At 36.7% G+C, this 24,879-nt stretch overlaps 1 protein-coding gene across 1 annotated transcript; it reads right to left on the bottom strand.

The window, feature by feature from the left end:
- Positions 1-6,462: 6,462 nt before the first annotated feature.
- LOC115967836 (pathogenesis-related homeodomain protein) lies at positions 6,463-23,766 on the bottom strand. Its single transcript, XM_031086986.1, has 9 exons — positions 23,513-23,766; positions 20,048-22,044; positions 17,699-17,864; positions 17,420-17,543; positions 17,188-17,300; positions 16,589-17,101; positions 8,080-8,403; positions 7,419-7,508; positions 6,463-7,309 (listed from the first exon to the last, which is right to left on the bottom strand). Exons 2-9 carry the CDS (start codon positions 21,733-21,735, stop codon positions 6,866-6,868), a joined length of 3,462 nt encoding a protein of 1,153 aa, XP_030942846.1. The 5' UTR covers positions 21,736-22,044; positions 23,513-23,766; the 3' UTR covers positions 6,463-6,865.
- Positions 23,767-24,879: the final 1,113 nt, after the last annotated feature.

Raw genomic sequence — 24,879 nt, 5'->3', positions numbered from 1 at the left:
TGATCAAAGAGCACTTGAAAGTCCTAAAAAAGCAAACACAAAATCAGAGGCGACTGGGGAAGATCGGCCAAGAATCCTCCGATGGTAAAGTTAGTATTTTTGGGGATTCCAATTTTTGTGGAAGTGTATGAATGACTTACCCTCTCGTGGATGAATGCTTATATAGCACACACTTTGGGATAGTTACTTGTTTTGTAATTTCTCCTATCATTGAGGAATTCGGAGGACTCGAAGGTAACTTCCATAACTGCTATGGAAGTTACCTTATTTGGGCTTGTTTTCCATAATTGTCATTGGAAACTGTTTATGGTAATGAACCTTGACCTTTGCATTCCGGGCTAAGTGAGAAGCTCGTCCTAATCTTGCATGGGGAGAGACGTCTAGAATGTAGGAGGTCGTCCAGGTATTTCTTTGGACGGACGACCTCATCATGGATGAGCATACTATAATGCAATCCATCTACATTTGCTTCGTTTGCCTTGTTTTCCTTGGACGACCTCAATGGACGAGTTTGGAGTTGGTGTGTTATAATACACCATCAAATAGTACTAACTCAAACCTCATGGGTAATTTTTGAATTTTACCATTATCATATCTATATAATACTAATATCTAATAGTCAAAAACATTTGACTTTTTGTTTGGTTTTTTACGTGAGAGAACTTCGCTCAAATTAATTGTACGTTGCAGAGCATACTATACAATAATCCCTACTATTAATCAAACTCCTATGGGCAACTGATTCCACCTGCTAGAACTAGTTACCAAATGATCCATGGGTTTTTCACCCCTAATGTTATTATGACACATAAGCGTTGGTAGCCTCACAATTTTTCAAATAATTTTTTTTTTTAATTCCTCATTTATTTGACAACAACTAATCAAATGTCAATAATTCCATTTAATACCCAATACATAGCTTATATTTAGACTCCCATTAGGAATTGCTATTCTTAGAGTGGCTTGACTTGCTTCCAGAACATGTTTGTATGCAACGCAAATTCCTTCATAGTAAAGACACGTAGCTGGCTTACTCTCCTAAAAATCATATACAATTAGAAGAAGTAGGCTAAACTCAACCCATGCCTCTATATAAAAAGCAAGAACCCTTATAAACAACATTGTAGTTGTAGTTTCAAGTTTCAAGTCATGGGAAACCGTCGTGGAAACATTAGTGAGACATATAGAAGAAGAAACACACTATGACCAAGTACAAGAAGATCATCCAATGTTCACATACCAAATATGCGTAGAGCCCATGCAATCAAACCAAAAATTCAACTACAATAACAACTGTGTGCACTATTTTTTATGATGTTAAATACATTGAAACTCAAATTGACAACAAGGAGTCAAACATTGAATGTCCTATATTTATATATGATGCATGGATTGCATGTTTAAATAAGAATTAATAAATAAAAATCAAGATCATACATATATATATATATATATATATATATATTCTATATCTATATTTTCTACCTCACTTTGAAGGATTCACAACATCATTATCTTATTTATTTGATTTTTAAACCAAATTTTACCACTACAAACGTGTTTCTTTTATAATTCTTTTGTGTACTTCGGTCCACTTTGGTCCAATTCGGTCCATTATGTCCACTTCGATCCTATTTGGTCCACTTTGGTTCTATTTGTTCCATACCGTTCATTCTGTCCTATTCGGTCCACTTTGGTCCTATTCAGTCCAATTCAGTTTTATTCAGTCCAATTTGGTCTTAGTTGGTCTACTTTGGTCCTATTCAGTCCATTATGTCCATTCCAGTTTTATTCAGTCCAATTTGGTCTTAGTCGGTGCACTTTGGTCCTATTCAACCCTATTAGGTCCACATTAGTCCTATTTGGTCCATTTCGTCAATTTGGTCCTATTCCATCCATGTTGGTTCTATTCGGTCCATTCGGTCTTTTAAAATCCACTTTAGTCCTATTCGGTCTACTTTGGTCCATTCTACTTACTTCGGTCCTATTCAGTCCACTTTGGTCCTACTCGGCCCATTTTGGTCCTATTCAGTCTACTATGTCCACTTCGGTCTTATTCAGTCCAATTTAGTCTTAATCGGTCTACTTTGGTTCTATTCAGTCCATTATGTCTACTTCGGTCTTATTCGGTCCAATTTGATCTAATTCGGTTCACTTTGGTCCTATTCAGCCCTATTAGGTCCACATTAGACCTATTCGGTCCTTTTTTTCCACCTCAGTCCTGGTCTGTCCAATTTGTCCTATTCTGTCCACGTTGGTTCTATTCAGTCCATTTTAGTCCTATTTGGTCCATTCAGTCTCTTATAGTTTACTTTGGTCCTATTTGGTCCCATTCGATCCACTTTGATCTTATTCGGTCTAATTTGGTCCTTTCTATCCACTTCAATCTTATTCGGTCTACTTTGGTCCAATTCAATGAGATGACCTGACAGTATATGTGTATGATACCATCATATTAAATAAATATTATTTAATTGATATTTTATTTTTAGATAAATTACAAAAAATTACCCTGAGGTTTTAGGAAATACCAAACACATCTACAACATGTTAAAAATGGCTAATTTAATCCTTCAACACAAACATCCACCGTTAATAACAAACTTTTCTAAAAAAAAAAAACTTAGATCTAACTCTCTCTCTCTCTCTCTCTCTCTCTTCGTTTCTATTTCCTAATCTCAGTCTCTCTCAACTTTCTTTTTCTTTATCTAAATCATTCTCTGAAATTTTCCCCCTCTTTCTTCTTAAAATAAACAACAAAGCAATTCTTTTTTTGGTTCTTTTTTCTTCAAAAAAAAATTTAACGAAAAAAGGTTGTGGGGGCCTGTCCATCAACAGACCCATTAAGGTCAGGATCATTGGGCTTGTGGCCCATCTGAGGATGCATATTCGTCCGAGGAGGCCATGTCAGGTCACAAGGCAATTGTCGAAGGGGGGGTGGTAATCAGTATCATGGGGGAAGAATTCTGTATCCGTCCGAGGACGCCATACTCCTCGGCAGTATGCGTCCAAGGACGATCAGGACGCGGTCTTGTTTTAACCAGACCTTAGAACTAGGTCACCGCTAAAAATAGAATAACCGACCAAGGGTGAAAGAGATAAGGCAAAAAAATATCTATAACTACAGCTGCCTCCGCATTAATGACCTCTCAACCAACTCTCTGGCCGCATTAATGTGGAGGTGATACCTGAACAGTAAGGAAGCAGCCTTACAGCTGCTTATAGGAAGTTCCAGGAGGCGCTAGATGGGACAGAAAGAAATCCTCCGTACCCAACTTACACGTGTGCGGTGAGGATGGAACACAAAGGGTGGTATATAAACTGAAAGAAGAACATGCGCCAAAAAAAGGGATCACAATAGAAAAGAAAAAGAAAGAGAAACATTGAGAAAAGAAGAAGAACAAAAAGAGAGAAAAAGAACTGTATCGATTACCGAAGAAAACGATCGTTGTGCCAACTCTAGACTTTCAATATACGTGAGGGTGAATCTTTTTATCATACAAAAGTTAACTTAGCTCTTTACACCCACGCTCTACAAATCATATTGTTTGGGCCTTTTTACGTGCGAACCCATCACTGTTGCGGGTCGTTACGAATCGCGTCCTTACAAAGGTGATTACTTTGCTACTTTCTGTTTGGTAGTCAAGAAAATCAAAGAGAAAAGCTTAGAAAATCAAAAGGAAAATCCATAGAAAAAGCCTCATCTGCTCCATGTAGTGTTTGGAAGCTGAGAAAATGAAAAGAAAAAGAAAAAGCTCCTTAAAAAACAAGCCCTTTTCTCCTCCACAAAGAAACCCAAGAAAACCCAATCACACCATCTAAGAGCACTCACAGTAGTGGTGCTATATTGCTATATTTTAGCTCCTCAAACACCAAAATCATGCTCCAGCAGTGGAGCTAAATCTATTTTTTTTAGCTCATTGTTATAGTGCACATCTATAGATAGATGTGCACTGTTCATGAGAGCTAAAAAAAATTATTTTATTCCCTGCCCGATTAAAATAATAAAAACTCACACCGTGCCTCTCTCTCTCTCTCTCAGTCACTCCATCTGAAAGCTCTCATCTCATCTCTCAAAACTCTCTCAACGTCACTCTCTCAAGCTCACTCATTCACCGTCGCTGGCCTGACTCATCCTCAACGTGGCCGCCACCAAAACTCGACGTCACTGACCCACCAGCTATCCCAAGCCGCCGATTAGCCTCAAACCCATGCCGCCATCTGCCTCAGACCCACGCCGCTAATCGCCTCAGACACACTTCTCTTCCGCCGATCCACTTTAGGTCAAAACAGTTGGTGCTCTTCTTCCTTCACCTCCACTCTGCCGCTGGGTCGTGGTTGTGCTCCGGCCTCCTGAATCGAAGTTGTTTTTCGTGGATCGGAGTGCTTGCTCTTGGTTATGCTTGCTCGTGGATCGGAGTGGTTATTGTTGTGGTTATGCTTGCTTGTGGATATTGGGTACCTGACTGGGAAACCCATGGAGCTTGCCGACCCATTCCTTCTGTCGACCCAGCTTGCCACTGTTGTGCTTGGTGATTTTTTATTTTGTTTGTGATTGGTGGTTTTGTTTGGTCTAGGTTGAGGAAAAAGATTGGAGATTTGGGTTGGTGGTTTTTTTTTTTTTTTTTTTTTTTTTTTTTGCTGTTGTGGACTGGTGGTTATGGTTGTGGCTGTGGTTGATGGTTGTGGTTGGTGTTGTGGATGTTTATTGGGTAGTGGGATATATTATTTTATTATAGTGGTTATATTATTTTATTGTGATGTTTATATTATTTTATTGTGTTGAAAGCTAAAATAGATCCACTGCTGTAGTATGTATGTAGGTAAAATAGATAAAATAACTTTTGGTGGAGCTAAATAGCTATATTTTTAGCTCCACTGCTGTGGATGCTCTAAGGTCCTAATTCCACCACAAAATTGCCATCAACCACCAAGCAAACATCAAACTGTTGATACCCATGTCAGCCAAACCCAAATCCAGTCCCACCACTGCAAGATCTCCACACCGAAATAGAGAGATGAGAAAGGAAGTGGATCCATCATCCATCATCGGCAAGATTTAGACAATCAAAGGCAAAGAAAATTGAGAGAGAAAGTGTTAGATGAGATTGTGAAAAAGAAAAGAGAAAGAGAGTCGGATTTGGAAAAACAAAAATTGAGAGAGAAAGAGAGTACGGTGAGATTAAGAAAAAGAAAAGAGGTGAGAGAGTAAGACTTTGTTATTAACGGTGGATGTTAACACCATTTGTGTTGAAGGATTAAATTGGCCATTTTTAACAAGTTGTGGATGTGTTTGGTATTATCTCAAACCTCAGGGTAGTTTTCTGTAATTTACTTTTTATTTTTTATTTTTTAAAATTTACTTAAATTTATTGCCTTAGGACTTAAACTATATTATGCCAACCCTAATGTTCATTACTCATAAATAGAAACATCTTAAAAAAAATCTTCTTTCATAAAAGAAAAGCTTCCTCACCCATGATCCCACACCTCACTTAACCCAAAACTCTCTTAACCAAAAGCAAAGTATTTTCATTGAAGAGAACCATATTCTCTCTAGCTAGTGCTCAACAAAGCCGATTCAGCCAACCCTCCTCTGTGCATAGGCAGCATAGCTAGTCCGATCACACTTAAAGTTTGCCCTTTTCATTTGAAATTATCATGGAAAACTAATTTTGGTAGTTTTACTACAGTTGGATTCATAGTTTTTGTTACTCTTGAATTTGTACTCCTTGAATTGATCTTTTACCGTTGGATGAAACTATATTAAACGTTGGAGCTGTTCTGCTTTACTTTTATTTTACCACTAGGGAGCATTATTATGTTTTTAACTTATTGTTGGAAGTTTATCATTTTGTCTTAATTTTTTATCGTTGGATCAGACCAATTAATCACTTTAACACAAGGCATACAACAAGGTTATTTAAAAAAAGAACTCCTGCACAACTTTCCTTTCCTTGGATCTGAGATTAGTTTCTTTTGTAGGTTTGTAAGCGTACTCGTAGGCACGTAGTCGTAGCCATCAATCTTCTTGATACATGTCCACGCATAAAAAGGACCTCACCAAACCATTCAAATGATTTTTATTTATTTATTATTGTTATCAAGAATGAGAACAATGAGTTTAAAATTTTATCATTTTGATTCATTTGTAAATGCTAGAGAGAATACATTCTCATAATCTACAACAAAGTTGAGTTAACAAATCCAAACCAACAAAAAAAGAAATGCAAAATGCATTCTTACACTCTGAAAACCTTTAAAAAAAATGCATTCCCACCAAGTAGAACCTTAACCATCTCAAGTCAAGTAACCAAATTTTACTTTTCTTTCCTCTCTACACCCACCTTATTGAGGTCAGTTTAATATGATTAGCGGCAGATCTCAGCATAAACCCAGACAAGGTAGAAGTGTATGGGTGGCTGCCGGAGCTATGCAGCTACATCATTGTATCACGGAAAATAAATTCACAAGCACTGCATTCATGTAACTAATTAGGCGCCACATAGGTTTGATGTCGTGGTAATTGTGAACCAATGCAGCAAACATCAAACATTGAAGGAATTTACGAATGAAAGTGAGCTACATTTTACAGAGAAGCTTTATTATGTTAAGGACACCACAAGTGAATTAGTTGGGAGAGGAAGACCATAAGACTATAATCAAATTACAGAAAAATGGCAAATTAGTTGGGAGAGGAAGACCAGGGAACTATAATCAAATGACAGAAAAATGGCATAGGTAATTGTATTGCTGTCTGGGAAGAAAGTAAACCTTTCAATATGCCAGTTGCTCTCTCATAGGATCTCAGCTGTTGCAAGAGGTGACTGATCAAAATTATAACCAAGGATTAAAATTGGAAATGTCAAGTAAGTGACTTCCTTCGTCTTGTCATCATTCCACCACCTGATTGAACTTCATTAGCTTTTGGCGATTTAGCTGGAGGCTTTTTTGTCTCCTCAATTCTCAAATCCGAACCTGATGCCTGACAATCTGATTCTGACCTACCCTTTCTCTTTCTAGAACTTCGGGTTGTAGATTTTCGTTCATTGCTTTCCTGAGTCACCAATTCACTATCCCTCGAATTCCCACTGTGTTCTGGCATGATGATATTATCCTTAGGTAATGCCTTGCTTGGGGCTCCATTGCAAGTGGAATCTCTAGTAAACATATCTGGTACTGGCTCAAGCGTTTTTTTGTTTTTTTGAGGCGAGGGAGTATCCTTCTTTGAAGCACTATTAGCCATATGAGCTTCCATATGTGATGAATGGTTAAAGCTCCAACGAGCATTCTCAAACCATTTGCTAACCTATGAAAATTGAAAAAAATAAAAAGTGAGAACCAAAACACACAACAACATCCACTAAATTTTTTAAGAAAAATGAAACAGTTTTCATTGTAAGGGCAAAAAATAGGACCTTTTGAAATGTGAGTCCTAGCTCTTGTGCCAAGCTCTCTTTAGTAGCTCGCTCTGGATACTGATTTTCCTTGAATGATTTGTAGAGTCTCTGCAAAAATAGAATGATTGTAAGTCTAAGATAGACTGTTTCTTTTGTGTGCATACCTGCACACCCATATGAGAGAGAGAGAGAGAGAGAGAGAGCATCAATTTTGCTCTGTTCCAGGAAGAGTATAGGACTGATGATAATAAAAACCATATTCTTTTTCTTTTCTTTTCTTTTTTTGGATAAGTAAAATTAAGTAAAACTTTCATATTCTTACCAACTCAACTAAGAATTTGATTGGCATAATGGAATCAAATCTAAACAAAAAAGTTTCAATAATTAAATTTTTTTTTTTTTTTAAAATAAAAAAATCTACAAGATAAAGTGATATCTATTTTCATCCTTAATTTTGGATCAATTCTACTTCCCTTGATCTCTTGAATACCATTGGGATATCTACTTTCCTACAGATGTTAAAAAACAACAGCTGACCCCTTCAAAGCACAGCATTTCATTTTCAAAGAATAAAACTATAAAATACTAGCATAGAACTCAAAATTCAGTTAATATTAATGCTACATCAACTTTATCCACCATCTAAACTTGGAAGCTAGGGACAATAACTTGCAATTACCTGAGTCACAGCTTCTCCAAGTTTTTTATATGCTGATGTAGTTCTTTTACCACGAGAACCAGATTTACCAGAGCCATTTGGAGATTTCATTGGTGAATTATTTGTATCTTTAACATTTGCCTTCTGACGAGTATTTCTCTTAGGAGTACGATCAGTCTCTTTCAGGTTGTGCTTTATATCCTTATTATTCTTTCCATTTGGAGTCCTTCCATTTGGTGACACAGGAGCAACTTCTCCAGTAGTTCTCTTCCGTTTCTTTGGTGCAGCAATACCATTCCAATCTTCATCATCACTTGAATCAGTAGAAATATTTCCATATTCCTCCTTTATAAATCAGAGCAAGGGAAACAAAGATAAACAAACCAGTCAGGGAAACAACAATCAATTAAATGCCCAAGATCGACAGAGAAAATGGTAAAAGAGTAAATGATAACCCAGTTATACAGCTATAATCATTGCTGTAGGAAAAAATTAAGAATCATTGATATTCAGAGATTGATCTCTACAAGACGAGGACAAAAGTGTACCAGCAAGGTGGATAAAATGTAATATAGTAATCAAGAAACTTTACATGAAACTTTACATACAGTATAACCTAAGCATATTGTGCAATGGAGTGTCCAACGTGCATGTAAATTTGATTCAGTACTCTCTCTTTCTCTCTCTCTCATACAGGTGCATGAGTTGCACAAGTATGTGTGATTACTTGCTAACAGCAAAGTTATGTTATTAAGAAGTCAGGCAACAAAAGGACCACAGAGGCCAATCAAAAAAGGCCATAAAAGAACAAGCTAGTTCTCGCATAGAGTTGTGTGGTTAACAATGTGCTTGCCGAGCAGTAGAAAGAGAGTTCACATGCACTTGGCATTATAGATTTTAGTTCGAGTTAAAGCAAAATTTTCTTTTTAAATTGTTTTTGTTAATAATTTTATTAACTGATTTAACAATTTTTTATCAGCTTAACTTTTTTGGACTAATGGTAATTTTTTATGGTATCAAAGCAAATGGTCTTGAAATTGAACTCTACCTCTCGTTAAAGTTAAAAGTTCTCTATATTGGGTCCCACTTACTGGGGGGAGTTTAGGTTCACATGTGATGCCAAGGGGTGGGTATTGGAATAATAATTAAATGATTAAATTTACACTTTCCTATCAGCTTAAGTTCTTCTTTTCTTTTTTATTGGTAATTTACATGCGCACTCAATGGGTCTTGAATTCATGACCTCACCCTCCACCTTGAACTTATATAACCTAAGCATATTGTGCAATGGAGTGTCCAACGTGCAAGTAAATTTGATTGCAAAATATAACCTAACCAAGGGGTGTGCTCATGACATTAGACCAAACTTGAAGCGCAACACCAACCTAGAATGACAAGCAATCAGAGTTAATTGACACATTAAATTGTTTGAATATGATAATAATCTCTAGAAATCAACACTAAGGATCGGCTAGAGTCAACGCTAGACTATTGGAAGAATTCTAGGAAAACTTTTATCATCAATCTGGTTGCCATTAGCTTTTTTTTGTTTAGCTTTTTAGCTTTTTTTTTTTATGTACAACTTTTTAAACTTTTTCTAGGTACAATCATATTTTAATCAACTTTCAGCAAAAAGCAATCAACAAAAAGCCAAGCAAGGTGTTGCCAAATGGACACTGTCTTCTCCATAGGAGTGCAATGATATGCTTATAAAGACTATTAGGACTACACTCTAATTTTAAATGACCTGAGAAATCCCAATTATTGAATTACAAGAATACCCTTGACTCTAGGAGATAAAATAAAAATACTAATAAACCTAATTAACTTCCAATACCTAATAAAATACAATTGACCAATAAATTACAACCTGCTTCCAGATTTAAATAAAACTAAATTAAAATAAATATTCCTTTGCATTTCCCACGCCATACTCCCCTAGTTGGAGAAGGATGAGTTTTGAAGTGCTAAAGAATAATAATTTTGGCATATGGAACTTTCTTCAATTCTGGAATCACCTTTGGAAGCACCGCAAACAAAGGAGCCTTATAATTAACCACGTCATCAAATTTGTTTGGAATTACAAAATTAATTTGTGGAATCAGCATCCAAATGGTGCAACCTTATCTTGACCATAGAATGAATTATTGAATCAAAATGTTCCACTTCATGTACTATGAAGAGAGTTGTAACTGGTAGCACATACATCAAGCTCAATTTTCACATCAACCCTTTGATTTGTTGCTCATTGTGTGAACTTTCCCCTCATGAAGGAGTGGGAAAACTTCCTTCTCAGTAGTTAGCAATATACGAATCTTCAACAAGTTGAATTAAATCTACTACACAGGGTTTAGATATTTCACCTTGATATTTAGGCTCTATGGTAAGTTCTTGCATCACAAACATTGAAGTAAAATTTGTTGGCACTTGTAGCTCTATTTCAACACAATATTTTGGTGTCTTAACACTATTATTTCTCATGTGTGAAGCTTTGCCTCCAAGTGATTGGTCTTTCTTTGGAAGGACTTCTGTATTGACTCAAGTCAGGTATTCATTCGCTTCATCTCTGCAAGACATGTCTTGAGAGGTTTTTACTAGATCTTTAAATGTTTTTTTCCTAGGCAACTGTGCTGGAGTGGGTGCAGGACTTGAAGACACACTAATCTTGTCTTATTCAAATTGTGCAATTGACAGGCTGTTCCATTGTTTTGAATTGTGCAATTGACAGTCTGTTCCATTGCCTCGGATTATCTCTTTGATCTAGAATATTACCATCATGAAATGGGGGTATATATTCCTTTCAAAAGAATTCAGATAGATATTCATCTCGAAGTTCTTTCATTTTTTCCCAATCAGAAATGGCAGGTTTGCACAATCTAAGGTTCATACAGTCTAAAGTGAAGGGTCTTGACATTGTTCTAGTTATATAGCTCTACCAATAAGTTTCATTTTAGCATAACGTTTTTTGTTATCTGGTAAAACCCACTTGTTCGAAGAATCAGTCCATTTAGCAATAAATCAATATTAAAACCCTCTGGTAAAACCCACTTTTTCATTGGCAGAGAGCCCAGCTTGCGGCCAAGGACATTTAGCAATAAATCAATATTAAGCACTACTCCAACCGGAACCAATTCAGACTTACCCAGATTAATCTTTAGCCCGACACTGCCTCAAACCAAATAAGAATCATACGGAGAATCAAAATCTGGTCTAGATCAGGATCACAAAAAATAAGAGTGTCATCCGCAAAAAGGAGATGAGACACTGCCAAGGATCTACCCTCCGAGTTACCCACACTAAATCCTGACAAGCGGCCTTCAAGAACTGCTTTATCCAACATTCTTCCCAAAGCTTCCATCACCAACACAAACAACAAAGGGACAACGGGTCACCTTGTCTCAAACCTCTGGAGCTACCAAAAAACCCACAAGGAGAGCCATTAATCGAGGAAGAGAAGCAGACAGTAGATAGGCAAAAGAAAATCCATTGTCTCCACTTGGTTGAGAACCCACTTCTTTCTAACAAATGCAAAAGAAAACTCCAATTTACATGGTCAAAAGCCTTCTCAACATCCAATTTACAAATCAGCCCTGGCACCCCAGACTTCAATCTAATATCAAGACATTCATTAGCAATAAGAACAGAGTCAAGGATCTATCTATCCCTCACAAAAGCATTATGAGATGCTGAGATTATATCCCTCATAACCATGTGAAGTCGGTTAGCCAAGACTTTAGCAATAATTTTATAGATCCCCCAACAAGACTAATGGGCCGGAAAGTGACAATCTCCCATATTTTGTATGATATTGGTGATGGGTCTAGGGTGAAGTTTTGGCAAGATCGTTGGTGTGGAGAGACACCTCTTGCAATTAGCTACCTTAACCTGTTCAGATTTTGCAGGAATAAGGAGGCTAGTGTGGCTGAGCTTATGAAATTCCCTAATGGTGTCCTTTTTTGGGATGTGAGTTTCTTTAGGGGTGTGCATGTTCGGGAATTAGAGGCTTTGTCAAGCTTCAAGGAAACCATATATGGTTCTTCTATAAGGGGGTTTGGTGAGGATAAGATGTGTTGGATTCCTAGCAAAACTAAGGGGTTCTTGGTGAAAGATTATTATAGAATTTTAGCTGGTCCTACTATCTTCAGTTTTCCTTGGAGAAGTATTTGGAAGTAGAAAATTCCCTCTAGAGTAGCTTTCTTTGTATGGTTTGTTGCCTTAGGGAAATGCTTGACGATTGATAACTTGCAAAAAAGGAAGGTGTGGATTTTGGATTCGTGCTACATGTGCAAGAGTAATGGTGAATCAGTTGACCATCTCTTCCTTCATTGTCCCGTTGCTATGGATCTATGGTCTATGGTTTTGGGTTTATTTGGAGTATCTTGGGTTATGCCACATACTATTTTGGGGCTGTTAGGGTGTTGGCAAGGCAGCTTTGGTCGTCATCGAAATGGTTATATATGGTCTATCGTTCCTCATGGCTTAATGTGGTGTCTTTGGAGGGAGAGAAATAGTCATTGTTTTGAAGATATTGAGAGATCTATTCTGGACCTCAAGCTTTTTAGAACTTTGTTGGATTAGTTGTTTGCTTTGCAAAACAAATCTTTCCCTTCTTTTTTTGTTTTCCTAGATTCTTGCAATTTTTGATTTTGATTTGTTGTCCCCTTGTTCACTCCCTGTGTACTAGGGTGTTTCCTTTTTGATATCAATATATCTTATTACTTATCAAAAAAAAAAAAAAAAATCCATGTGTCTTGATAACCATAAAAAGTAGATGCCTCTAATATGACCATGGTGCACTAGAATAAAACCTCAACAAACAATTGGAACAAGAACCCGAATAGTTTAATAGCTTATGTGCTCTAGACTGATCATTGTGTGGGCCATGGACATATGGCAAGTGTACGACTCTTGAAGTGAAGGAAGTTAGGAGTTTAACTAGGCTAAGGGGCAGTTGACTTTTTACATAAAACGTGGGTTGGGTTGGGTGAGAGTTTTTTTTTTTTTTTTGGTGTAATGGGCTGAGACAAGGTTGTGGATCCAAGCCCGTATGTCTTTAACCCATCTATTCTCTCGTACACAAGGCCAAAGCACCTCCAAAGCACACTCTTCAAGATGGGTTTTGAATTGAGCAGCACAGGTTTGGAGACAGCAAGCTTGGGACCGTGGCTTCTGATAGAGGCTTGGTGATGATAGTGACACTAGAACTTAAGACTCTTACACTTTTGGTGAGTGCGAGCTTGCAAATGGTGTTGGGAAGGTACAATAGCTGGTGGAAATGCATCGCTGAAGCTGATGGCAAGATTTGTAGGTCGTTATGGTGGTTCTCATGGCAATGGGGTGTCTCCTTTTATTTGGGGCCTCGTCAAGGTCTGGCTGGCAGCGAGGTCCACTCATGGCAGTTCAAGTCTTGGTTGGCAGTGATCTTAAGTACCGATAAGGATGGATTGACATGATGGGATATTATTTTTCTTGTTGCGGCTCTAGTTGTGACCCACGTAGATGCTAGAGAACATGATCGAATTTTCCTCTAATAAAAAATTTGACGCAGGATGCAACAACAAAATTGAAGTACAGAAAACTGAAGGATAGATAACCTAGGTGTCAGCACCAAGTGAAAATGAATATCTAGGAGCAAGGTTTTAAATTCTGTTTCATTCCGACTGGAATTTTCCATTTTGGAGTTTAATTTGGTGCAATTGCCCCCCCCATAACCCCCCATATTTCTGTATCAGTCTAAATTCCAGTATGTTCCAGATAAGTTCTGGCTGTTATGGACTGCATTAAATTTTTTTAATACATTGAAGCCCAAACTTGTCATTTGACTCATTTTATTCCCATATCATATATAAAAGTTTACATGGGTTAATTAGATATAATGAAATATGAAGTTGTAAATAAATTATATATATATATATCCGGTTCGTAATCCTGATAATTTACGAAATGCTTGGCGATTGATAATTTACGAAAAAGGAAGGTTTGGATTTTGGATTGGTGCTACATGTGTAAGAGAAATGGTAAATCAGTTGACTATCTATTCCTTCATTGTCCATTTGCTATGGATCTATGGTTTATGGTTTTGGGTCTTTTTGGAGTAACTTGGGTTATGCCGCACACTGTTTTGGGGCTGTTACGGTGTTGGCAAGGCAGCTTTGGTCGTCATCGAAATGGTTATATTTGGTCCATCATTCCTCATTGCTTATTGTGGTGTTTTTGGAGGGAAAGAAATAGTAGATGTTTTGAAGATATTGAGAGATCTATTCTGGTCCTCAAGCTACTCTTTTTTAGAACTTTAAGGGATTGGTTGTTTTTTTTTTTTTTTTGGATAAGTAAGAAGAAAATATTATTAATAAGGGAAAAGCAAGAAAATACAAAGGGTTCACGGTAGTGAACAAAAAGACACAAGCAGCCACTAAGAAAAACTAATAGACGAAAGGAATTCCGTTAAGGGTAAAACAATCCGAAAAAACCCCAACACCGAGACCAATCAAAGAGGGTCCATTGGCACAAATCTAATAACTGAACCACAGTTTTCCCCTTATCCTCAAAAGAATGCCGATTCCGTTCAGTCCAAATAGTCTACATTAAACATTCTAGAACCAAATTCCAAATATTGGAGCTATGCTTCCCAAGCCAATGGTACCAACAAAATAATAAGTCCGCTACTGAACCTGGCATGACCCAATCGATCCCAAACAACCGAAACATATAAGTCCTCAAAGAATGAGCTATCGGACAAAAAAATAACAGGTGATCCACAGATTCTTCATTACAACAGCACATACAACAACGATTCGCCAAAGGGCGACCACGAAGCATAAGGTTATCCAGGGTTAGAATCTGACCATGCGTTGCTGTCCACATAAAAAAGGCCACCCTTTTAAGAACCTTGACTTTCCAAATGCCCTTCCAAGGGAAAGTGGAAGGAGCTGCATTTCAAATCTTATAATAAAAAGACCGAATGTCAAATTTCCCACTTCCATTAAGACCCCAACGAAGCCTGTCACCCCCATCACCCCTAGGAATCCGGGTTTGGATGAAATGAAGTAGGGAGTAAGAAGCCGCTAATTCCCAATCATTGAAATCCCTAAAAAAGCTTAAACTCCACACTCTGTCGTTATCACCCACTGAAGGGCTTAACACTTCAGAAACATAAGCTTCTTTATCGGCAGAACACAAATATAACTGGGGATAAAGAATTTTAAGAGGGACATCCCCAGTCCATTTGTCATGCCAAAAAAGAATACGAGAACCATCCCCCACTACAAAGGACAAATGCTTAGCAAAACTTTCCCACCCTTCACTAATACTCCGCCATAAACCACAACCATGAGCCCTTTTGCAAACTCTAGAGCACCAACCCCCTTTCCCCTCCCCAAATTTCATGACTATGACCCTCTGCCATAGATGGGTGATTTCATGGCCATACCTCCAGAGCCATTTCCATAATAGGGCCTAATTAAAAAATGCCAAATTCCAAATTCCCAAACCACCCAACTCACGCGGTAAACAAACCTTTTCCCAAGCCACCAATGGATATTTGAAACACTCAACTGAAGAACCCCACAAAAAATTCCTCTAAATACATTCCAATCTAGTCGCCACAGCTTTAGGAATAGTAAAAAGGGAAAGGTAATAAGTCGGAAGGCTTGAAAGGGTACTTTTCAACAAAGTGAGTCTACCACCCTTTAAGGGATTGGTTGTTTGCTTTGCAAAAAAATCATTCCCTTCTTTTATTGATTTCCTAGACTCTTGCAATTTTTGTATTTGATTTCTTATCCCTTGTTCACTCCCTGTGCACTAGGGTGTTCCTTTTTTTTATCAATATATCTTATTTACTTATCAAAAAAAAGGAGTCAGCACGTAGGGTTGGTTGGAGTCAACACCAGACCATAGGCAGAATCCAAAAAACATTTTATTATCACTCACACTGTATCTTCTCCATAAGTAACGATAATATGCTTATGTGGACTAATAGGACTAAACCCTAATTCTAATTTACTAAGGAAACCTAATTCTAATGACTTGGGAAGTCACAAAAATACCCTTGACTCTAGGAAATTAAATAAAAATACTAATAGACCAAATTAACAACTAATACCTGAAATAAAATATAATTGACCAATAATAATAAAATTGACTTCCAAATTATATAAAAATAAATTAAACTAAACATTTCTTTGCATTTCCCGCATCAATGTGTGTGTGTGAGAGATAAGTATTAACAACTTAAATATGTGACAAGATGCATGAGATAGTATAGCATTACTTTTTTCCTTTTTATTTTTTATTTTGGCTAGAGTATAGCATTACTTTGATTAATCATAGTGAGGTAATATAAAGAACCTACGGAATGTTTTCAAAGGTGAGATTCTAAATAGAAACACAAAGAAACTAAGCTTAATGACATTAGAATAGTAATTATATTACGTAATGAGTTAACCGCAGTGTTAAATAAGAGGAAGCAGCTGGAGCACATGCAGGAATGTAGAAACATGATTTAAAAATTATACTAAGAAAGGGTACTCACATCATGCAGCTTTTTGTAGTCCAGCCTTTCTACTTGTCTTCTTCCAGAAACAGGTGCAGAACCATCTTGACCAGGTTCTGTGTCTATCGTGGATAACAGCTCATCATTTAAAGACTGCTTCTTTCCACCAGTTTTTGATCTTTTTCCACCAGAACCTCCCGAAGGCCTGTTCTCGTCAAGTACAGCAGCAAAATCCTCAGAGTCAGACGTAAAATCAGAACTAGAACTTTCCTTCGTAACCTTCTCATCAAGATCTGGAGCATCAGGATCATATTCATCATCCTCTGAGTCATCAGAAGGAAGCCCCAGGTACTGCTCCTCATTAGGTGGAGCCTCCAAATCCTCAGCTGCAGAAGCATATTCAGATTCGTCAGAACTTGATTCATCTCCCTCAACTTTCTCATCATCTGGTTCACAGGGATTATAATCATTGTCATCAGAATCATCTGAAGGAAGTCCAAAGTTGTGATCCTGTTTATGTCCAGCAGCGGCAGCAGCCTCAGGATATACCTTCTGCACATGGGATAGGAGCATGATAAGGAATGGAAAAGTTAAATGTATTTCTAGTCAACTAACAAATACTTGAGGATATATCAGACCTCCCAGCTATCAGTAACGGAAAGATTTGTTCCTTGAAACTCATTAAGTGTATCAATGCAGTCATCTTTGCAATCACATCCAGGGCATAGCCAACCCTCATCATCAGGGGGAACTGTTTAAAAAAGAGTAAAAAATGTAAGATAAGAACAGAACCAGGAAAGCACATTTGACAAATAACCAAAGAAGAAAAACTTGGAATTGCTGCCATCAAATTGGTGATATGGACATTACTGTCTTCACTTAACAGTGGCGGTTCTAAACAGTGCTGGTGGAACCCACGGTCACAAGCACCATCACAGAGTATAATATCATTATTTGCAGACAAGTCTTTCGATCCACATTTTGCACAGAATATCTGCATTGGAAAGATCTCATGTCTTAGTATTTACAGTGAGAAGACACTGGCTACGTATTTTCAATAAGTAAAATAGCATGAACTAGGCATATTATAAGGTGTTAAAGATTTTAAATAAAGAGTGAACATGGTATCTAATTGAAGGATTCTCCTACATCCTCACTGTCAATTTGTCCATCAGAATCAAATAAAGAATCTGGAAGCGTTCCTTCAGCACATAGCAAATCAATATGTTGAAATAGATCTCTTATTTTCAATTTGCGTCGAAATATTTCAGACGTGGCCCGTTGAAGCTCCTTCTCCGGCTTCAATTTTTCTAGGCTGCAAAGTTACAAAAATAATCAGAAGCAACAGCCAGTCATAAACCATCCACCCAAAAAAGAGACAATTGGGGATAAAAACTAAAACAAGTTCAAGCTCATTTGACCAACATATTTAAAGAAAAAAACCCTCTTTCAAATAAGCAACCAACCAATTAAAGACTTAATCCTAGCTCATCAAACTTGAGCCAATTTGACCAACACCCTCATATGTGTTTGTAAAATACACCATAGAACACACAATATGATCCAGCCATGAAACAAAATTTTAGCCATTGTTTAATTTTCTATTTTGGCATGGGTTCAAACTCCAAACACAACACTAGATGGAGGTTATGACTGGCTGTTGCTTCATGGAACAAAGACTTGAAGGTCAAGACATTACGAGTGCAAGGTTAAATCAAGTTTCAATGCATAGATTTGCTAAGAGTCTTGTAGCTCAAATGGTTGGCACCTCCTTATATTTCAAAATGGGACATCCATGGTTCAAATTCCCCCCCCCCCACCCCCCAACTATCAAATCATCAAAGAAAATTTCAGTGCATAGGTGCTGTTATACTCAGTGGCAGAACTGTAAATTTGTATAAGTCAATTTTATAATTTTATTTTGTTTTATTATTTTATTTTATCCATTTTTTGATAAATAAGAAATTCATTAAAAAGCACAAAAGGGGCACAACCCATATTCGCAGGATGTATACATTAGATACTCCAAAAGCCATCAATTAAAACTAATTAATTGCAAAATTTTATAGTTAATATTTTAGGAGTATTGTCATTATAGTCCTGATGTTTTATAGTACAGAGACATCTCTTTTTCTGGAATTTAGTTTTGTCTTATATGCGCTTATTAAATAGTTTTCATATCAAAAGTGCTAGTCATAGCAAGGAAAGAAAAAGTTAAAAAGCTTTTCTTTTTTGGATAAGGAAAAGTTTTAAAGTTGGGAGGGTAGAGATATGCTTCAATCTTTTATTTTGATTCATGATATGGGTATGCTTCGTTGTACTCAAATAAATTTAAGACTTTAATAGTGGTTACTGGTTATCTGAGGTTAGACATTGTTTCCCAGTGCTCTCTCTCTCTCAACGCAAAGTTGCCTAGTGCTCTTAATCTAGCCCACAAGTCTTCAGCTAAAATTTTCTAGCTATTTACCCGGAGCTGCACAATACGCGATGGTGAATCCAACCCTATACTACAATCCTCATCACTGAATAAAATGTGTCTACAACCACCCAACCACCTCTCCCCTGTCAGACAACCTCTAAGATTAAATTTCTCAATCCTGTCCTACTTTATAGAATTTTAAGTGGACCATTCTGGAGAAAAAAGAAACCGTATATGGACATGCTCAACAATAATCATCTGCCACCGAAATGGTTGACTACAAAAGAAAATTAAAAAAATGAAAATAAAACCATTGTAGGTGTAGAAGTGACCTAGTTTCATCTAAATTCAAGCAGCCTTGCTTTCCCTGGGAAGGGTGTGGGCTGTACTGAAATTCCTGAAGTGAAGGTCAGATGTACAGAACTATAAGGGATGATTCTAACAGCAGAGAATTGAAAATGAGGAAATGATCTGTTGATCTACCATGTAGAGGTGCCATTAATTGTTGGATCACTTGCTTCTCCATTGCGCAGTGATGCATGAATTTTGGTTTTTGCTCTGTTTATGACTTAGAATATCACCAAATTTATGATTAAAAAAGGGGTAGGATGACATGACAAGGGAAGTGTTTTTGGACATTATTGTGTAAGTTAGAATGACTAATATTATCACCACATTTTGGTTCCACCACTAGGAAATGAGCATGAGATTATAGAGTAACACCTTGAGAAGGCCTCAAGAAAGAAAGAAATGATAGTCTAATAAAGGCAATGTCAAGAGTGACATTATAGTGTAAGTGAGAATGAGCCTAAGCACTACCATTCGGTCCTGAATATTCTTAAAACTCCATTTATATTTTTTCCGTTCACCTCTTGCCAACCATATGAAGCATTAGTAAATTAGAAGATAAGAGCAAAACACAGGTGATCCAAAACTGCCAAAGAAACTACTTAATGAAAAAGAAAAAAATGACATGAAAGTTTTCTAAGAAACATCTTAAATGACACAAAAAATCTAAAACAGTGTCCCAGAACATTAGTACTATGTAAGAAAGCAAACTGTATATACAATATACACACCTGCTTCCTCTCCAGCCTTCACTAGAATATGCTTCAATCAGGCTTTGCTCGTAGCTTATTCTATTCAGTAAATATCTGAGACGTGACTTGATTCTTGAAAATTCATCAGCTACAACCCTCTTCCCTCTTCTCTTCTTAATCTTCTTTTTTTTCTCCTCCACAGAGCTAACATGTGCTGAATTATTACTTGATTCAGGAACTTTAGGCTTCCCTGGTGTCCGTGAGCGAAGAACTCTATCGCTCGCTACCAAAGACCTCAACATATATTTTTTCTTTAAGGAATTTGGTGTTCTTTTATCCCTGCGACCCAACCGCCTAGGATTCTTGATTGTCTTTTTAGGTGGTGTTTCCAACTGTTCAAGAGTAGAATTGTTGGCCACATCATCAGGAGGTGGTCCCAGTGGTTCAGTGCCAAGATCCTTGTTGGAATCTGCAGGAGGTGGGCCGGTTTGTTCACTGAGAGAACTCTTCTTTGCAGCTTCAAGGTGTGGCTCAGATTGTTCAATAACAACACAAGTGGGTACCACGGTGTTGGTTTCAACTGGTAAATTATGTACAAATTCAGAGTCAAGTTGATGTTGTTCTGATGATTCACCAGTTCCAGAACCAAATTCATATGTCTGTTCTGATATAGATGGTTGAGAGCATGAACTTTTTCCCTTCTGACTATCCCTGCTCACATTTTCACAAAGCAGTTCCACAGGATCAGTAACAGAATTCTTGGCCACACTATCAGAAAATGATTGCATTTGTTCATTAACACAGATAGACATTGCAACAATGGTTCCTAATGGTTCACTTTGCATAAGTTCAGAACCAAGCTGATGTTTTTGTTCTACAAGATCATTAGCAGAACCAAATTCATGCATCTGTTCTGATGTAGTTTGTTGAGGAAGTAAACTTGTTTGAGCATGACTACTCTTGAAAACATCTTCAGAAGGCAGTCCCAAGTATTCAGTAAGAGAACTCTTAGGCACATTCTCAAAAGTTGACTGCAATTGTTTGTCAGCAAAACAGCTGGACACTGTAGGGCTTGTTTTCACTGATCTAGTCTGTACAAGTCCAGAGGCTAGCTGATCTTTTCCTTCAGATGGTTCACCAAGTAGACCTCCAGAATCAGAATCATGTTGCTCCAAAATAATTTGTTGGGTGGATAAAATTTTTCCAGTCTCAATACTCTCGCTCACATCTAGAGGATGGAGCTGCAATGGTCCAGCAAGAGAACTTTTGGTCGCATTTTCATAAGATGGTTGCAATTTTTTCTTATCAGCGCAACTGGATACTGCAGAGCTGGTTTCTACAGGTTTATTATGTACAAGTTCAGAGCCAAGCTGATGTTTTTGGTATGATGGTTCACTAAGGCTTGCAGAATTATAATCATATAAATTTTCTGATGTAATTTGTTGAGGGGATGAATCTTCTCCAGCCTGACCACTTTTGCTAACATCTTCAGGAGGTGGTCCTAGTGGTTCAGTAAGAGAACTTTCAGACACAATTTTAGAAAAGCTGATTTCCCCTTGTTCATTTCGTATAGTTTCAGAGCCAAGTTGATGTCTTAGTTCTGATGCTTCACTAAATACACTTCCATGTATCTGTCCTGATTCGCTTTGTTCAGGGCAGGCAGATTTTCCAGTCTGACTAACTGCAGGTGAAGAAACTTCCATATGCCCAACTTCAGCTACATTCATTGTGTTACAATAATAATGATAAATATCACCAGTCCTATCTGTTTTGATTGCCTCAACAAATCTGAAAAATTAACTCAACGCTGACAAAAAAGGGTGAAACTTTTATTCTGTTAACTATTGTGGCTAGCGACAGAAAGATATTAAACTCCAATATGCTATTTGTGGTATTTACAACCAAAATCTCAAAACAAACAATTCACAAATTAAAAATGCCTCAACAGTTTTCAGCTCAATATTGATAAGGTGAAGAATGAATCAAACACATCATAACTAGTTCTGATGTTGTAGCATCATATGCACTTCACAAACCTGCAGCAGACATGAAAAGATTAGACAAATGCAAACTTAACCTAACAAAACAGACTATGTAAGTTGTCAACAATTTATGCTATAGAAGTTGGAGTAAAATTAAGAGCCAATCAATCTTCTTATATGGCTATGTTAAATTAAGCTTCAGAAGAAATCAAAATATGACAACTATCTCAACTAAGTTGTACATTCATTGTAAACAGGTCAACAACTAAGTAGCAATCTCATTATCAAATTTAACCCGCAAAGACTAAATGCTCATCTTAAGATATAAAGCTTTTCAATTTTAACATTTAAAAGGGAATACCAAATTATAAATTAACAATGTGCAATGAAAGCAATCCAATTTTTAAATATATTATACAAAAGGAAGCATTATGTAGCTCAAAGAAGGCCATCAAAAGCTTCTTTTTTTAATCTTTTGAAAAAGCCTTTAAGGTACATAGCTCGTCATAATACATGGCACCTAATAGAGAAAATAACTAGAGTGCGGTTCTTGCAGCAATTTGATTGGGGCGTGTAAATGCATAAAGTCCTAAATTTTCTACACAGTCGGTCTCAAGTCCAAAGCATAGAGAAAGAAACACATTACATTCAATGATATCGAGCTCCCAGTAGTCGAGCAGAAATCATTAATCATAAGGGTTGTTTGAGCGAGCCTAAACAATGGGTAGCATAGATCCATCTTTCATAGTATAGTTTATTGATTCAAATTCTTTTCTTTTCTTTTCTTCTCTTTTCTTTTTTGGTAACATAGGCTAGGAAGCACGGACACTTCATTTGGGGTGCCGTACCCATATCATGTTATATAATTTTTTAAAAACTTGCTCGTGTCATACCCGTATCCATGCTGTACCTGTGTCCATGCTTCTTTAGAACATAGGGAACCTAAGAAGAGTCCTTTAAGGTTTAAACTTACCTCTAGCAGTAAAACCTACGAGCAACTGACCCCACCCACCAAAACCAAAAACCAGTTGCTGGGTAATCCAGGAGCATTCATGACAAGCTAAGCAGTTTATGCTCATACCTAGAGGCTAGAGCATTGACTCAAATTCTTTTAGACAGTAATTTTTTTGTTTTAGAATAAATGTCAAGCTTATTTTTACCATAATCTTCTTATGTACAAATTATTAAAGCATCACCTTTTTTTTTCCCAAATACAGGAGCTTATCCAAACACTAAATCCTCAAAATCCAAGCATTTAACCTCCTTTTGGTTGCTAAGAAAAATGTAGGCAAATAAACAGAAAAAAGAAACAGCCGCAAACTATTATATTGGCCCAGCTGAGCTAACCTTGTTCGTTAGAGATTCAAATAACTCAAGTTAAAAGATTTCTGAAAAGCATAAAAACATAAAAAGCAAAAGATTCATTCTCTTTCCTCGACGGTTTCTCGGGAAACAAACAAATGCTTTAGAAAAAAACAAAGCAAAAAAAAAAAAGGAATATATACATATTTGAAAGACTTGCCTGTTCTTCCATAGTATTCTCCGACGCTGTGAGAGAGAGAGAGAGAGAGAGAGAGAGAGAGGTTTGGATCTTTTGTTTGAATGGTTTGTGCGTGCGTTACCGATAGTTCTGAGTCTGAGAGACAGAAAGAGAGAGAAAGTGGTAGTTTGATAAAAAGAAGGTCCTCCAAATCTGGGCCACCGTATAGTTCAAATTGAAATTTTAGCAGAAAATGGAATAGGGCTTTTTTCGAGTAAGTTCGTGGCCGTGGTGGCGGCGTCGACGTGACTCGTGCCACTACTAGTACTAGGGCTGCTTTCAGCTACCGTTTGAGGGCCTTGGCCCTTTTATTTCTGGGCCTCCATTTTTTTTTTTGCTGCTAAATTTAGGCCTCCTGGTCCTAGCCCAAGTTTTGTTTCCTTCTAATTTAAATTTTGAGGATATGTACCAATAGACAATAGTACCTAACTCCAACTGATAAATTTTTTTGTCTTCAAATAAATAGAGTCTGGATTAGATTTCGTCTATATTAGAAATCAATTTATATATAGACCTAGGGTGTGTTTAGATATCGCTTATTTTGCTAAAATTGAAAAATTATTGTTGAAAATACGGTGAATAAAAGTAAAAGTTAGTTAAAATAGTACAGTGGAACTTATAAATAGTGCCAAAAAGTGTAATGAGCCTATAAATAGTAGCAAAAATAAGCTGAATAGTGAAATAGTTTTCATTTTTCATCCTAACCCAAATGCACACTTAGGGTCCATTTGGATATCGCTTATTTTGCTGAAAACTAAAAACACTGTAGCAAAATAATTTTTAAATGTGTAAATAATACCGTGAGACCTATTTTTAATGAAAGTTTTGTTAAAAAAAGGTGTTTGTTGGTCCCGTGAACACTGCACGGGATCCACTGGAATCTCTCAAAAGTGCTAAAATGCGCTTCCAAAAAAAAAAAAAAAAAAAAAGGTGAAACGCAGACACAATAAGTTTTCAGCTATTCAAACATATACTTAATGTTAAAAAATAATTATCCCGAAACAAACATCACGGATTCAAAGTATGAAAATGTATATATATAAATATTAGGCATTAACTTAATTCTTTTTTTATTTGATTATGCATAAATTTTTTAATTTCACTTTTTTTAAGCTCTAATTATAATTTTATGTTGTTTATGCTTTTATATGTTATTGCAATAGAAAAAAAAAGAAGTTATAATAATTATAAAATACACACAATTGAGAAATAAAAAACTCTTGAATTATTTTTTGACAAATACAATAGAATTTTAATCTTCAGGATGATTGTTTTTAATCATCAGACCAAGACTTCAGTTAATATTTTTCGTAAACAGGTTTGAACTATTGAACCTTATATATTTTATT

Source organism: Quercus lobata, chromosome 11 (assembly GCF_001633185.2).
Source record: "Quercus lobata isolate SW786 chromosome 11, ValleyOak3.0 Primary Assembly, whole genome shotgun sequence".
In the NCBI taxonomy this organism is placed as follows: Eukaryota; Viridiplantae; Streptophyta; class Magnoliopsida; order Fagales; family Fagaceae; genus Quercus; species Quercus lobata.
This window is presented reverse-complemented; position numbering and strand designations above follow the sequence as displayed.